Genomic DNA, 15,166 nt, shown 5'->3' on the forward strand with positions numbered 1-15,166 from the left:
TCGGATTTTTCAGTACTGTTTATCGAACTGGTGATGAGGAACTAGGAACAAACAAGAAAAGAACTTCATGCTGCGGAGCAAGTTATGATCGGCTCGAGGTTGCCGACATCCATGATTCAGGCTAAAGTTGGAACGCATCTCAGACATCCATGGACAGAGCAAGCAAGAACATTCATTACATTCGTCTGGATTAATTCCACTCGAAGGACCCGTCATTTCCTAACATACTGTCTTCGTCCCCTTCTGCATCTGAAAGAACCACCATCAGTTCATTGAATATCAACCACACTCAGAAGAGGTCATGCTCACCTAACAAATCGAACTTACTTGTGTCCGCTGTAGCAGAATATCGCGGACGGTCATGCTCGGAGGGTCATCTCAATCCCCCTCATCAACATCGTCGTCGTCACCAAGCCAGGAAGCCGCACTGTCCCTTCGTGCGAACGTCGGTGTCATGACATTTAAATCCCCATCCTCATCCCCATGCAAAAGGGACGAGGTAAGGAGCGAGGGCAACGACATCGCGGGCTCAATGAGGAGCGCAGCCATTGGGAATGAGTCTCTAGGGGTACCCTCCTTCATATCGGGCTTGGCACTGCCGGCCGTCCAGATCCTGTTAACGGGTTGCTTCCTCTTTGGCGTCTGGATCTCACTACTTGGTTCTTCTGTCGAATCGTCTACTAACCCGATCAACATCGTTCATCACGTTCTGGAAGAGTGTAGGCCGCCTTATCCTAGCCAGGGAGAATCGCACCGATCTTTTGCCACTCTGGAGATACGCTGACGGAGGCTTGACGCTGGAGGGTGGGGTAGATGAAAAGCCCTCCCCGAGGCGGCGAGCCGAAGAGGCCCACGCTCTGGACTGATACTGACGTTGAAGGCACGTTCGGTTGAGAGTCCGTCGCCGGCAGCCTCGGTGCTGTCGTGTCTGGAACGGGAGGATAAGGCAACAACACCCCTTCTCGCAGGTCGTCCATTAGGTCCTCGATGCCTCCTAGATATGTCCAACCCGAAAGAGGATAGTAGCCCGGTCGTCGGGTCTGTAGAGTGATCAGAATAGTCCATGGGTTGAAGCAATGAAACATACGTTCAAGTTAAAACTCTCCCGAGCCTCAATGGTTGATGTCCACAGATCAAGTTTGGGGCCCGGCTGATCCTGGACCGATGGCAAGACTGCCGTCCGTTGAGCCAGGCTTGATAAGTGCCTCAGCCAGTGCACTGCACATGTTCTTCTCTGCATTAGAGTCGGAGAGGATGAGTTGGGCTTGTGTAGTGCGCTCGGCATTCTTGGTTTTAGCATTGTTGTAGATCGGCTTCCGAAGTTTTCGTAGATTTGACGGGTTGTGAGCGGCCGCGATGGGAAGTGGAGGTGGGGGTGTCACCTAAGATGAATTGTAGCGTCGAAGAGAGGTTTAAGCTTAGAACTGACCCTGTCGTTTTCGCTTAAACTCGTCATGTGGATAGAATCTGATGACTGGGTTGCATGGTGTCATCAATTTCAGGGCGGCCATTTCAATGGGGGCATGGAGGACTTTGAGACCTTCTTCGCCACTCCAGGATGAATTCGCCAAATCGGAGTCCGATAAAGAGACCAGCTTTTGCGTGGTACTAGGCGAGTCGTATCGTGACGTTCCTTGGCCAGCATGCGAATTGAGATTGTGCTGTCAAAAGATACCATCAATAGGATGAGGCAACAGCAAGACAATAACTCACGCGCAATGATTTTAGATCACCTTGTCGTCGCATGAGAAGTGACGCGTTTCGGAACCAACAAATGTCGAGTTAACTAGCACTTAGCCAAGAGATCGGTGTAGATCGACGGCTGACCCTTGGTGGAATCATCAGACGGCTTTAAACAGGAAGGGTGTTTGAGGCGAACCTACGCTCATTCTTTCGGGTGGTATGGTTGAAGAGCCCCTCAACAGCACATGCATGGAAACAGATAGCAAAAGGCGTTCAAACCTATTCAGAAGAGATTAGACAAAGGGTGTTGGCAGAAAAGACGCGTACTTTTCACCGAAACAGTCTTCTGGCAGAGACTTGTGAACCACAACGTCCCTCCACCACCAAGCAGTCGTTAAACTTTCAGCCTCAGTTCTCAATTCCTTCGCTTTTGCTTTCCCCGCGCTAGCACCCAGAGAGGTTTTCAACGAAGGATACCGCGAGTGATGCCTTAAGGTCTCGAAATACTTTGACAAAGACGTCCGAAACGCTACTGTTTCCGAAGGTTGCAAACATCGGTAGAGTCTAGTAGCCTACGCATGTCAAGAACTAAACCACACTACTCAAAAGGCATTTAAACTCACGGTCTTGGCACCATCTCGCCCACTCTCTAGCTTTCCGACCAAAAAGTAACAGATTCCCTCCATGAGCTTCGTCCGGTCTCGCAAGCCCCGCACACGCGGGTTGAAGACATTGTGATCATACTCTGGCTTGTTCGCGTGAGGGTACTTAAGGATGTGGAGGTGATCAAGAGAATCAGAGGAAGAGGCAGAGATATGATCGATATCGACGTGGAAAGGTAAAAAAAGAATTATTATTATTATTTTCTTATCCTTTCAACTCGAACCTCGAACCTCGTGCTTAGCTTGACCTGGATTTTGCCTGGATTGTGCGTTACTCCATTCTCATAAGCGAGTTTAGATACGGCGGCCCGGCGCTGGTACTAGTGAGCAGTGGAGATGGGCAAATTTGACCTATCTTGGACAATCATATCGACATGAGTACCAATGGAAGTTGAATGAAAGATTGCCAGATCAAAGAACTTTCCGCGTAGGTCCTTTAGGAATGGTTGTACTCGCACCCTTGCTAACCTTTCTTTTATTTCTGAGGAGATCCGCCCTTTGCACCCTCGACCGACTTGCCTACCTGTTCTCACATTCAATCATTCTCAGGACTCGGCAGAGGTGACAGTTGTGGGTATTGTGTGGGTATTGAGTCAGATCTTTCAGAACTCGCAGGAATGTAGAAGTACAAAGGTCGGTCCACAATTATATCCACACAAACGATAGCATTTTATTAACGAGTTCCATGCTGACTCGTTAAGCCAGCTTCAAGTTGAACTTCCCCCTCATTGTTGCCGAAACATCAGCGGCTATAGCAAGGCTTTTGCTCAAGTTGGCAAACATGTGTCTGTTTGACAAACATCTTGTCACCAAATGACGAAGCCGGGGCCCGAGTATCTTCACAGGTAGTACATATTGAACTACACATCACTTTTTTGTTCCCCGGCCCATCTTCCATTGGTTCGACAGACCTCCTGTGAGTCTACATATAATTTAATTTCCTACGGGCCGTTAACGCTACTCTCTCAACCACCAGCATGGGATCTATAGGGATTCTTTGCGTGCTATTTACCCTCCTCGCCGTCATTGCAATAGCGTCGAAACCCTCACCAAAAAGAAAACTTTTCTTCCCTGTGCTCGCCGCTCTATATGCCTGCCTTTTCGTCTTTCCCACAAAAAGAGGATTCCCGATCGGTATCTACGCAACAACTCTCCTTGCATATGCATCGGACTTGATCCTCTTCAGCGAGCCTCAGATTTCCCTGAGGCGCGAGCGACAACGAAAGCCCGTACGCGAAATGGCTCTTTTTGAGCGTCTGTACTGGGCGGCTTCACTCGCTTGTGATTGGCGGGGTGTTCAATGGTCTACCGCAATTCCAAACCTTCAACGCTCCCACTTACCCAGATGGGGTTTCGTCAAATCCAGGCTCTGCAGGGCGCTCACTGTCTACTTTATCCGCAACATCGTATTCTTTTGCATCCACCATAATCCCGCACTCAATGGAATCGATAGGGAGAGCTTCGGAACGCATGGATTCCTTTGGCAGACTTGGAATGTTTTCATGTTCTGGTTCTCCATATGGGCAACTTTGTACATGAACCATTCGGTAGCTTCCGCATTTGCAGTTGCGGCTGGCCTTTCGGAACCACGAGATTGGCCAAATTTTTTCGGTCCCTGGCTGAGAACTACCACTGTGCGCAGATTCTGGGGGTGCGCACTGCCATCTCCTAGATTGATTTGTGATACTCACAGATTTGGAACAGGAAATCATGGCATCAAATGATGCGACGGGTAAGTTGCCTACACACAGTTTCAGTTCACCGAGTACTCACTGTTGAATTTTTTTGTTTAGCCTGTTACAGGTGCTGGAAAATATCTCGCACGAAACGTCCTAAAATTTCGAGCTGGAAGCGCTCTCTCATCTTACACACAGCTCTACGTCGCCTTCTTATTATCAGGGATAATCCATGCAGCAGGCGACTGGATGGCGATGAGAAGCATTACGTCTGCGCGATTGACTATTCAATATTATATCATGCAAGCCATGGTAATCACTGTCGAAGACATGGTGATTGCTGCTGCTAAAAAATTCGGGATCAGTCGCATCCCGTTCTTTGTGTCCTACGCTTGGGTAATATGGTGGATGGCATGGAGCGGTCCGATGTGGATAGAAACCGTGATTCAAGCGGAGTTTTCTGGGGGCTTGCCTTCGGTTTCTCATTTCCAGAGGCTGTTAAACCTGTTGGACATCAACCGCCTAGTGGGTTTCGCAATTTAAGCTTTCTTCTAACCCTTTCGATAGCGCTTATTACTGTTCTGGCCACGGCATCGACGTCTCTTCATTTCGTCTCATCAAATCTCCCGACTTGCGTTATCATCTGCTCTGCTTTTATATCATATCTATAATTGTTATACCCGTTTATCACACCTACTTGTTTTAGTTTGTCTCTGGTTTCCCGTCATGCTCGAAAAGAGACTACACCGCGCTAGACTGTCAAAGCATCTCCATATCGGAAACTATGAAAACCTGCATTCCTATAGTAGTTATGTACACATTTGTAGAAAATGTAGAAGAGGGAAAAAGGGAGGTTCCTAACAAAAGATTTTTGATGTAGGTTCTTCCCTTGGCCCTTTAAAAACTTGTTAAAAAAACCCTGCCTCAACACCCGATGACCCACATTCTTGCTTTTATCTCCGCCATGTCTCCAGCAGTTTTCCGCAGTGATCCCATCGGCCTGAATGGTGCCAAAGCAAACGCGATCGAGGATGGTTTTGGAACGTGCGCAATCCATAAAGGCTGCCATTTCGCCCCAACGTACGTTGGGGCGCAGAATGGTATCAGTGCGCATGACACTCGTGACCCTCCGTTTTACTTTCTTTCCGTGTTCCGCAACTTTGAACCCTTGTTTCGTTGCGTGAGCGGTTCCTTTCGTATTGCATAGCGCCCACCCCAGTGAACATATGATTGTGTCATGTACTTTTACTTTCGGTACCCCTTGCCCTAATGTAATGATGCCGAATGTCGATATGTTTGGCGCAAGCATGTCCTTTCGTATTAAAGGTGAGGGCAATCGAAGCGGTGTTGTCCCTGTGAAGGATAGCTGGGAATTCACGCTTCAAGCCTACTTCAGACATGAATGAGTACATCCAAAGCACTTGTTGTGCAGCGCGTGTAAGAGCCATGTATTCCGCTTCTGTAGTAGATAGGGCGATGGTCGCTTGGCGCTTTGAGCTCCATGATACAGGTCTGCCGGCCACGGTGAAGAGGTATCCAGAAGTGGATCGGCGCGTGTCTGTATCCCCAGCGTAGTCCGCATCGACAAAGCCAATCGGGTCGAGGCTACCTCCCCTATGGTACGTGATCTTGTAAGTGAGGGTTCCCTTGAGGTAAGCGAGTAAGTGGAGCATTGCCTTCTAGTGGGCTGGTCCGGGGTTAGTCTGGAAACGTGATAATACACTGAGGGCGAAAGAAATGTCAGGACGTGTTGCAACCTGGGCCCACATGCAGGAACCGAGGGCTTCGCTAGTGTTTGGAAGTCCGGTCTTGTGACTGGAAAAAGACCGTAACCAGACCGGACCAAGACCGCAAAGGACCGGACCTGCGGTTACGGTCTTTTATTTTTGAGATGTAAAGACCGCAAAAAAACCGGTTAACGTGAACCGGTCTTGACCGGCTTGGACCGGTCTTTTGTAGCCCCTTAAATACCCTTTAAAACGCACCCAAGAACGTACGATTTGGTAAAAAAACGAGAGAGATACGAATTAAAATGTAAATTACTTTTGGGAATAATAGATGTACCAGACTTATTTTATAGAAGCACCAATTCCTAACGGAATTTGACGTTCTTGGGCTCGTTTTGAAGCTAATAGAGATGTTAATAAATTTACCGATTCATAATCTTAAAATATTAGCCTAAAGACCGGTCATAAACCGGTTAAAACCGATGCAGACCGAAACTGGTCTATAGACCGCAAAAAACTGCGGTCTGCAGTCTTTTTGCGGTCCGGTCTGGTCTTTTGACTTCTTGTGAAAAGGCAGACCAGTTACGGTTACGGTTAATGCCCCTGGGCATCAAAAAACCGGACCGAACCAGACTTTCAAACACTACGCATGATCATGCTGTTGTCACTTCCTGAATCATGGGACAGCGTTGTTGGGACCCTCTATGTCGCAAAATCATCTGCAGAAGTCATCAGCCGCTTGACGATCCACTGGAACTGAATCAACCATTCCAAGTCTGTCACCAACCCCGCTACAGTCGTAACAGCTCTGCAAACTGATGCAAGACGACCACGAAGCCAGCTTCAGTGTACAAACATGAATTGTGGACATCAGGGACATACCATTGCCAACTGCTATTGGTGTGGTGGGGGAAAGGAGGGACAATTTCCCCCAGGTTTCGGACAATGCAGAGGGGCACGCCCATCTCTACCCCAAAATGATACCCCAACTGGGAACACTTCGTCAGTAACAGCAGCCCTCACAGATGCCTCACCCTCCTCCGAATTGACCCTTGCACTTGTATCCAATTTGGGACCTGACTACAAAGGGATGCCCCAGGCAGACGTCTCAAAGATCACACATGCATTAACAGTTATGACGACACAAGGTGAACGAGAAGTACCAACCTATGCGGACTCAGCAGCGAACAAGCACTGCTTTGTCAACCACTCAGCCTTCTCCACATACCACACACTATCTTGGCCTGACAAAGGCCAATCTGCAAACAGAGGAGGTCAATTCCGTATCGTCGGGCACGGTACAGTCACTCAGACCATCATATCCGGACCACTGAGAACCACAATCACCTTCACACATGCAGTACATACCCCCGACCTCATCGCTAACCTCATATCAATTAGCAAGCTCGATGACACGAAGTGTTGGGCGCTTTTTGGCGGAGGGGGTGTGACATTCTATGACATCCATGAAGGTCAGAAGAGAACCCTAATGAGGGGCACTGGGAATAGCGGGATGTACCTGCTAAATGTGGTACCTCGACCTCCCACCACTCAGGCTCTCGTGGCACGCTCCCTAAATAAACCCACAAGCCTCGAAGTCTGGCATCGGCATTTCAGACACGTGGGCGTTTGTTCGATCGTTGACATGGCCAAGAAAGATCTGGTCGACAGACTCACGATCACAGGGGATACTGGGCTCGAGGGAAAATGTGAGGACTGTATCTATGGGAAGCAGACGACACACCCATATGACAAAGTGGTGGAGCCCGAAAAAGATGTGCTGGAACGGGTGTTTATTGACTTGTGGGGACCAGCTTGAGTACGATCTGTTGGGGGAGCAGAGTATATGATGGCGTTCAACGATGGAGGGTCCTCTTACCGTGTGGGCTATTTCCTCTCCTCAAAATCCAGCGATGTGACCCTAAGTGCCTTCGCCGAGTTCCATGTGAAGGCAGAACGAGAGACAGGGAAAATGTTGATACAGATAAGGGTGGATATGGGGACTGAGTTCTTCAATGAGAAGTGGAGGGAATACATGTCGAAACATGGCATCACCGTCGAGTTTAGCACTCCCTATGCCCATGGTCAAAATGGGGTGGCAGAACATGGGATGCGACTTATCATGGAAGGTGTACATTGCCTTATTGCAGATTCCGGACTACCCCCATCCCTATGGGCTGATGCTGCTGCCTTCACAATCTACACCCGGAACTTGATCCCCTCTGCTCGCCATCCCAACATTATCCCTGCTGAAAAGTGGACGAAAACACGCCAGGATGTGTCGCATCTCCGGCCATTTGGGAGCACGGCATACGCCAAGATCCCAGAGGAAATGGGCACATCGAAACTAGCGCCTTGATTGATCAAGTATGTTTTGATAGGGTACTTCGAGTGCAGCACCTATAAACTTTGGGATCGGGCATCAGGCACAACAATCAAAAGCAGGGACATCATTTTTGAGGAAGGACATGGCCATTGCACTATCTCCAATGATGATATACCCCCTCTTGTGGTCATCAACGATGATGACCCGGTACCCACCAAAGTAAACTCATCTGCCACTGGGATCGTCCTGCCTGCTAAACCACTTGCCCCACACCCACACGTCACCTCTCCACCTCTCCACCCTTAGTCCACGCCCAATGTGACGCCCATCACAACTCCTCAGACCACCTCACCAACAACGCCTGTACCTGTACCACCTTGCCGCTCTGCACATCTGGCTACTCTAGGCACTGGCGCACCTGCGGACACAACAGTGCTCATGACAGCCCTCCCCAACTCACAATTACCACGGAGTTACTGGGAGGCCATGAAACAGCCGGACTTATGGCTACCAGCAATGGAAACAGAGTGGCAAACATTGAACGGCAGGGGTGCCTTTGAACTGGTTGACAAACCTCACAACGCGCACGTTATCGACTCAATGTGGGTCTACACCAACAAATACGATGCCAAAGGGGAAATCATCCGGTGCAAGGTGCGCCTGGTGGCCAAAGGCTACACCCAGATACCTGGCCTCGACTATGACCAGACTTATGTGTCTAGTGTTTGAAAGTCCGGTTAGGTCCGGTTATTGGGTGCCCAGGGGCTCTAACCGAGACCGAGACCAGTTAGCCTTTGTCCCGAAACCTAAAATAACCTAACCGGACCGCAACTAACCAGTTACAGGCAGTTATTTGCAGTTACTAACCGGTTAGGACCGAAAAATAAAGAATCGGTTATAACAAGGCAAATATGCTCATATGTATCTTGATAGATATTATTTCTGCATATTCTAGCTTTAAAACGAGCCCAAGAACGCTAAAATCGGTGAAGAATTGACATATTTATGCAATTATCCTTGAAAGTCTACACATTTGAGTGATATTTTAGAGATTTGACAGTAACTTAGTCAAAATTTAAGCGTTTTCGACGTTCTCAAGTGCGTTTTGAAGGTGTATAAGTTCACATTGCTCCCCCATCTGAAATGCCCCCTGTCATATGCACCTGTTCATACTGCAAAAAGTGCAAGGTAACTATCGAGGGTATTGAACACCCAGGCAAGGCGGTTTCTGCACAAACTCGTCAGGAGCACGAGAAGTGTGATAAAGATGGGCATTCTCCAAAGCAGAAGCATTGAGCATCCTCAAGTTCAGCTCTCAAACAACCTCAAGCACCAGATCTCCCAAAGGGTGTGGAAAAAATTATATCTTCCCCTATTCGCTAACAGTATTCTAGATGTTTTAATCTCTACTGGAATGATCATCAAGATGGTTTGTGTGCTTGTGGTCTGGCTCCATCTCAGGGCTGGTGTTAGTCGATCTGCAGCAAACACTATCCTGCAAGCATTTCAGTTTATCATCTCCACAATGATTCAACTCATTGAAGCAGCTCTTTGCTCATATGGCATCAATATCAAGCTACCAGAATTCAAACTCTCTCATGACCTCTGTTCAGCATATGGGCAAACTTTTCCTGAACCAGATATCATCAGGACAGCTTGTTGCCCATCTTGTTTTGCTCTTTACTCAGCCCCAATTCCTTTGAAGTGTCAGTGGAAGGAGTCTCCGAGATCTCACGCCTGCAATACAGATCTTTGGAAATCTCAGAATACATCCAGAGGACCAAAATTGGTCCCCAGACAGCTCTATACTACACAGTCTTTTGATTCCTGGCTTTCTTTCTTTCTGTCTTGCCAGATTATCGAAGATGCACTTGATGAAAGCTTTCGGCAATGTGGAAATTCTACAGCTGCACTTGGTGGAGATATGCATGATGTTCATGACAGCCCTGCCTGGCGAGATTTGACAGGCCTTTTTTCTACTGCTCGCCATCTGGTCTTTGGGATATATATTGATTGGTTTAATCCTTTTACAAACAAGATTGCTGGTATGTCAGAAATATTTCAGTGTTATTTCACATATATTGATTTTATATTTTTATAATAGGAAAGCATGCATCTTGTGGTGCCATTGTTCTTTATTGTCTGAATCTTCCTCCACACTTGCGCTATCTGCCTGAAAACACATTTATTGTTGGCCTCACTCCCCCACCAAATGCACCAGATATGATCACCATCTCCCACATTATTGAACCCCTCATTGATTCTGTTCTCAAATATGCCACTCCTCCAGGTCAATGCCTTCCTACATTTCGACATCCTGCTGGTGTTTGGTTTCAGATAAAAGTTGCACCCCTTATTTCTGATATAGAGGCAAGTCACAAGGCTGGAGGATTTATGGCTCATGCAGCCACACTTTTCTGTTCTTTTTGCCTCTGTACCGCAGACCAGATTGAGCACAAGTATGAGATCAGGCTCAAGTATGGCTGAACACAGCAACAAAATCTGGTCGCAAAGCTCAGGCTCAATCTACTGGGGTGCGGTGGACTCCTCTTCACCATCTGCCTTACTGGGATCCTGTTAAACATGTTCTTCTTGGGTATATGCACAACTGGCAGGAAGGAGTGTTAAAACATCAACTCTGTGTTCTGTGGGCCATTGGGCCACAAGAAGGTTCTCAGAATACTGGTCAGGGAATTGACGAGGAGGAACAGTGGACTGAAACAGATGTATCTGAGTCTGCAAGTGAGCTTGATGAGTTACATCGAGAGGCAGCAGAGGCAGAAGCAGCACCACTCCACCAAAACCCTTCATTCTCATCCCAGCATTCTGGCCGATCTTCAACACTCTCTCGAACACCAACTCAAGATGAACCACATCCCTATGCATTTGACATGCAGGATGAGGATGATGAAGTTACTGGAGATCCAGATTATATTCCTGACACCAAAGAACACTTTACCTTCATGGATGCACAGCTTCAAGCGATTCGAAACTGCATTTCTAATGTTACTCTCCCAACATGGGCACAGCGACCTCCAACAAACCTTGGAGAACCAAGTCACGGGAAGCTGAAAGCTCATGAGTACCTTATGCTCTTCAGCTGTATCTTTCCGCTTATAATTCCAGAGTTCTGGCACTCTGAAACAATGACAAATCTTCAGCACCAACATCTCCAATCCTTTCACCATCTTGTTGCAGCCACAAACATACTATCATCCTTCAAGACTTCTAATGCCAGTGCTGATGAATACACTGGTCACTACATTCAATATCGGATGCTTTGCTGCAAGATGGACTACAAGATGGTAGAATGAATGGCCTTGCAAATATTTTACAACCAGCTGTCAAAACTTCAGATTTCTCACCCACTCCCCTGGACTCTGCTGAAATGGCAGCAGTTTTCAAAAAGGCATCAAATCTTCCACGGGATGCTTATGATGCTCTCCTTGTCTACCTTCAGGCTACTGGACACCAATATCGAGCTTACGATGCATTTCCCCATCCTTCCAATGCTCTTATCCTTCCTCCAAGGGTTGAACTCCCTCTCCAGGTGCACCGAGGGGATCACACTTTCAGCTGTCAGCATCACATGAAGGGAACAGTGCTATCCAGTTTCGCAATCCTCATACACAGGAGCATGATACAGGATTTATTGAAGCAATCTGGCACATCCCACTTGAGGGAGCCATGCACACATTTTTCATTGTTCGCCCACACCAGCAGCTGCCTAATTCAGAGGAGGCACAGGCTCCATTTGTTCATTTTCCAGGTTTTATGAGCCAAATTGTTGACGCAGTTCCCTCTAGGCAGCTGATGATCATACAGCCAGTCCACCTTATCACCCATCTTACAACATTCTGGCGCCCATCAGGAACATATGGCATTCCAAGAGAAACCATAATTATTTGTTGGGCTTTGAATAGAGGACGATGGTAGCACTCATATCCATAAGCATAGAGTTGTATTCATAACCTGTACATAAAGAGGGACATAGGCATGCATGACAAAGAGGAATAGAGGGCATATGATGAGAGGTGACAACATAAGAAGCATAGGAAATGTGTAGAATTGTGTTGGAAAAATGAACATGTATGATGAGGGAAAGAAAAATAAATAAAAGGATAGGCATGTAACAAGGAAACAAATTGTGAATGTGGAGAACAATACCTGACAAGTTGGAAATCCCCTTACTCACCCCCAGATCCCTCATCCCCAGATCCCTCATCCCCAAGTTGAGCCTCCAAGTCCAACTCTTCAAGTTCTTCCCCCCACTGTCGAAGCTGCTCAACCTCTTCTGCTGTAGGCATCTTGTACAGTGCCAGCACTGCATTTCCATATGTTTCCATAAACTCTTCCACCAGTAGGTTCTTCCATAAACTGCACTGCTCCCAGGTCTGACAATCCTCTGCGAGAGGAAGGCCAATGTGGACGCCATGCTCTATATAGTCAAGACACTCATGCACAGTTAAGGTGGTATTCCAGTAGCCTGGGTCAAACCAGTCAATTGGAGTAAACTTTGGCAAGGCGAAGAGCTCTGATTCAAGAGGAGTGAGAGGGTCTTCACGAGTATGCTCTGCCCTGGTATATAGATGAATGAAGATGAATAAGAATAGCGCTAAAAAACTCACCTGCAATTTCGACGCTTTGCTTGGGATCAATCCAAGCACCTACGCTGAGAATCAAGCATCCGAAAGAATGACTTCACTTTAGTTGAGCGACCATCCTTAATGTTGATGTGATAGGTGAGCTGAGAGCCTGAATCCCCCTCCGCAACCTCATCGTCTGAATGAGCCTCAGCCTCATTGGCAAGATCAACAGTCCGCTCATTAAATCCCTGTGCCTTTAGAATACAGACTCATCCTGCAGAGAGCTTCCCCAGTGGTGAGCTAGCTGCAGATAAAGATAGTATTAAAAAAATACCTCTTTACGTCACTTCCAAACATTTGTCATTGTTTTCGATTTCACAACGCTCCCTGGAGTCTTACTCTCCGATTTGGCAATGCCATGCATGTAAGAATAAACAAAGTTGCAATAGAGCTTTCGCATGAGAGTGAAATTGCAAATTAGGCTCAGATCAATCCCAAGATGCGAATAGCCAAAGCCAGCGGCAACCTGTTCGAAGGTCACAAGAGCAATGTGCTCATGGAGCAAGTTATACATAGAGTTAGGATCCTGACTGAGAACATCAGGAGCCCAGCATGCAAGCCCAAAGAATGAGATGGTCCTGAACATGAGACAAAGAAAACTCTCATCAATGCGCTGGATGTGATTTGCTGTGGTGCTATTCAAGTCAGACAGAGAGTCCAGAAGCTGTCGAACCCTATATTGAGCCTTGTTGATGTCAACAGAATTGGCATCAAGGCTGGTGTGAACCGAGGATTTGATAGCAGACTCAGAAGAGAAACGGGAGTTATAGTGAGCTCTATCAGCAAGCGTGACTTTCAGAGGAACTGAAGTCTGGCTTGGTAACTGCCAGAGTGCTCGACAATGGACTTGAAGAGCTAGCTGGAAGGATATGAGCATAGGATTAGATTGAAAACAATAGATCTACACACCTTGGTTGCCTCCGATTTTGCTGGACCTCCCCTTTTGTGAGGTGCCAGTCACTTGGCCTTTTACCCTTCTTAGAGCAAGCTGGAACAACACCCTTTCTAGACCTCTTTGTCCTTGACAGGCCAGCCTCGGCCGGCATCAACAATCACTTCCGTTTGGAGGTACTGCCATGAGTATTGGCAAGAGTTGGTGAATTGGGTGGAGGTGAGGAAGCTGGAGGGTCCATTGGTATGTCATTGTCAGGCATCGCAATCGGTGATGAGAAGAGGGAGGGAAGGAATGTCAAAAATGCGAAATTGACAGAGAGGAAAGGCCATGTGCCACGACGCGTCACGTCGAAGAACAAAGGACACAATGTGACTGACTCCGAAAACGGTGCCTGCCATCACCCCAATGTGTGCAGCCCTGAACATGTTGCAGATGTTGAACTGATGTCGATTGATGTGGTGCGACAACGCTACGACATGGGTGGGTGGAGTTGGGGGCCTTAGCTGGGGTGATGGAGGGATGGTGAGGAGGGGTGATGGGCCATTGGGTGACCCCCACAGTATGGACAAATATGCACCACAATACTGGTATCTAGAGTGAATGTTAGTTCCACAATAAAAGTCACATTGGTAATATGACATACCTTGCAGGCCTCCCACTTCATGGGTCCCCTCTTTGAAGTTGCTCTGCTCCTCTGTTCCATCTGAGTGCAAACAGAAGTTGGTGAAAGCTGAAGATGTCGAAGCAGGAAAAACAGGAATCTAATGGGCCCGAAATCTGATGTCGGACTCTTTGGCACAGCCTACAAACAAACGCAATGTGGTAAACTCGCCTGATGAAAGTCAACTGCTGAACAACTGCCAGACAACTGCCTTTAAGGCAGTTGACCATAAACTGCCCTGGTAATTGCCACCAGTGTGAACTTCAGAGGGCGAGCAAGCCAATATATTCGAACTGGTCGATGCAGTCAGCTGTTGAGACCCCATCTCCCCAGGTGGTGTTGAGCTAGGTGAGAGGAACATGCCAAAGGTCGGGTAAAGGTAGAGACAAGATAAAGTCAAGACATTGAAATTTGATGGTCTCAAAAGCCGAATCGATGACCTCCTCCGGAGAACTCTCTAGCTGAAACTGGCTGGAGTGCTTTAGATTATGTAGATGTGCAAACCGTTACACCACTAGGTCGTTATCAGTAGCTGGAGAAGGTGGGTTAAACTAGAGACCAGGTGAGTACTAGAGGCAAGCCATTGAATTAAAAAATGTTGCCACCAAACTTAATGACCTAGTCCTGAATCGAACAGGCTTTCTGTCTGAACCACGGTCCACAGTTCTGGAAAATTGTCCAGGTGTGTGAGCCGTCACACCGTTAGGCCATTATGCATAGCTGGGGAAGGTACGGTAAAGTCATGGTCGGGTATAGCCTTCGCCCAAAAAGGATTTTGTTGGAGTAGTTGTATGGCCTATAGGCCTATTCCGAATCAGCAAAATGTCCAATTACACTTTGGTAACTTAGACTTTGATGTTAGCAACTTTGAGCAACTATTTCAACTTTAC

At 47.5% G+C, this 15,166-nt stretch overlaps 5 protein-coding genes across 5 annotated transcripts; 2 read left to right on the forward strand and 3 right to left on the reverse strand.

Annotated features, from left to right (window-relative positions):
- Positions 1-378: 378 nt before the first annotated feature.
- LACBIDRAFT_332199 (uncharacterized protein) lies at positions 379-1,456 on the reverse strand (the record flags this gene model as incomplete). The annotated part of the gene is made up of 5 exons (XM_001886700.1): positions 379-677; positions 755-1,040; positions 1,088-1,193; positions 1,225-1,382; positions 1,430-1,456. The coding sequence occupies 5 exons, from the start codon at positions 1,454-1,456 to the stop codon at positions 379-381; spliced, it is 876 nt and encodes a 291-aa protein (XP_001886735.1).
- Positions 1,457-1,793: 337 nt separating this feature from the next.
- On the reverse strand, positions 1,794-2,369 carry LACBIDRAFT_308251 (uncharacterized protein; the record flags this gene model as incomplete). Its single annotated transcript, XM_001886701.1, has 4 exons — positions 1,794-1,828; positions 1,880-1,962; positions 2,011-2,255; positions 2,307-2,369. The coding sequence occupies 4 exons, from the start codon at positions 2,367-2,369 to the stop codon at positions 1,794-1,796; spliced, it is 426 nt and encodes a 141-aa protein (XP_001886736.1).
- A 953-nt stretch (positions 2,370-3,322) lies between these two features.
- LACBIDRAFT_308252 (uncharacterized protein) lies at positions 3,323-4,564 on the forward strand (the record flags this gene model as incomplete). The annotated part of the gene is made up of 3 exons (XM_001886611.1): positions 3,323-3,996; positions 4,050-4,077; positions 4,139-4,564. The coding sequence occupies 3 exons, from the start codon at positions 3,323-3,325 to the stop codon at positions 4,562-4,564; spliced, it is 1,128 nt and encodes a 375-aa protein (XP_001886646.1).
- Positions 4,565-9,341: 4,777 nt separating this feature from the next.
- Positions 9,342-11,388, forward strand: LACBIDRAFT_308257 (uncharacterized protein; the record flags this gene model as incomplete). Its single annotated transcript, XM_001886612.1, has 3 exons — positions 9,342-10,119; positions 10,179-10,477; positions 10,546-11,388. 3 exons carry the CDS (start codon positions 9,342-9,344, stop codon positions 11,386-11,388), a joined length of 1,920 nt encoding a protein of 639 aa, XP_001886647.1.
- A 587-nt stretch (positions 11,389-11,975) lies between these two features.
- LACBIDRAFT_332204 (uncharacterized protein) lies at positions 11,976-14,506 on the reverse strand (the record flags this gene model as incomplete). Its single annotated transcript, XM_001886702.1, has 8 exons — positions 11,976-12,046; positions 12,270-12,652; positions 12,703-12,721; positions 12,746-12,856; positions 13,060-13,579; positions 13,993-14,199; positions 14,259-14,345; positions 14,426-14,506. 8 exons carry the CDS (start codon positions 14,504-14,506, stop codon positions 11,976-11,978), a joined length of 1,479 nt encoding a protein of 492 aa, XP_001886737.1.
- Between the last annotated feature and the right edge of the window lie 660 nt (positions 14,507-15,166).

This window comes from Laccaria bicolor, genomic scaffold (genome assembly GCF_000143565.1).
Source record: "Laccaria bicolor S238N-H82 LACBIscaffold_39 genomic scaffold, whole genome shotgun sequence".
Lineage (NCBI taxonomy): Eukaryota > Fungi > Basidiomycota > Agaricomycetes > Agaricales > Hydnangiaceae > Laccaria > Laccaria bicolor.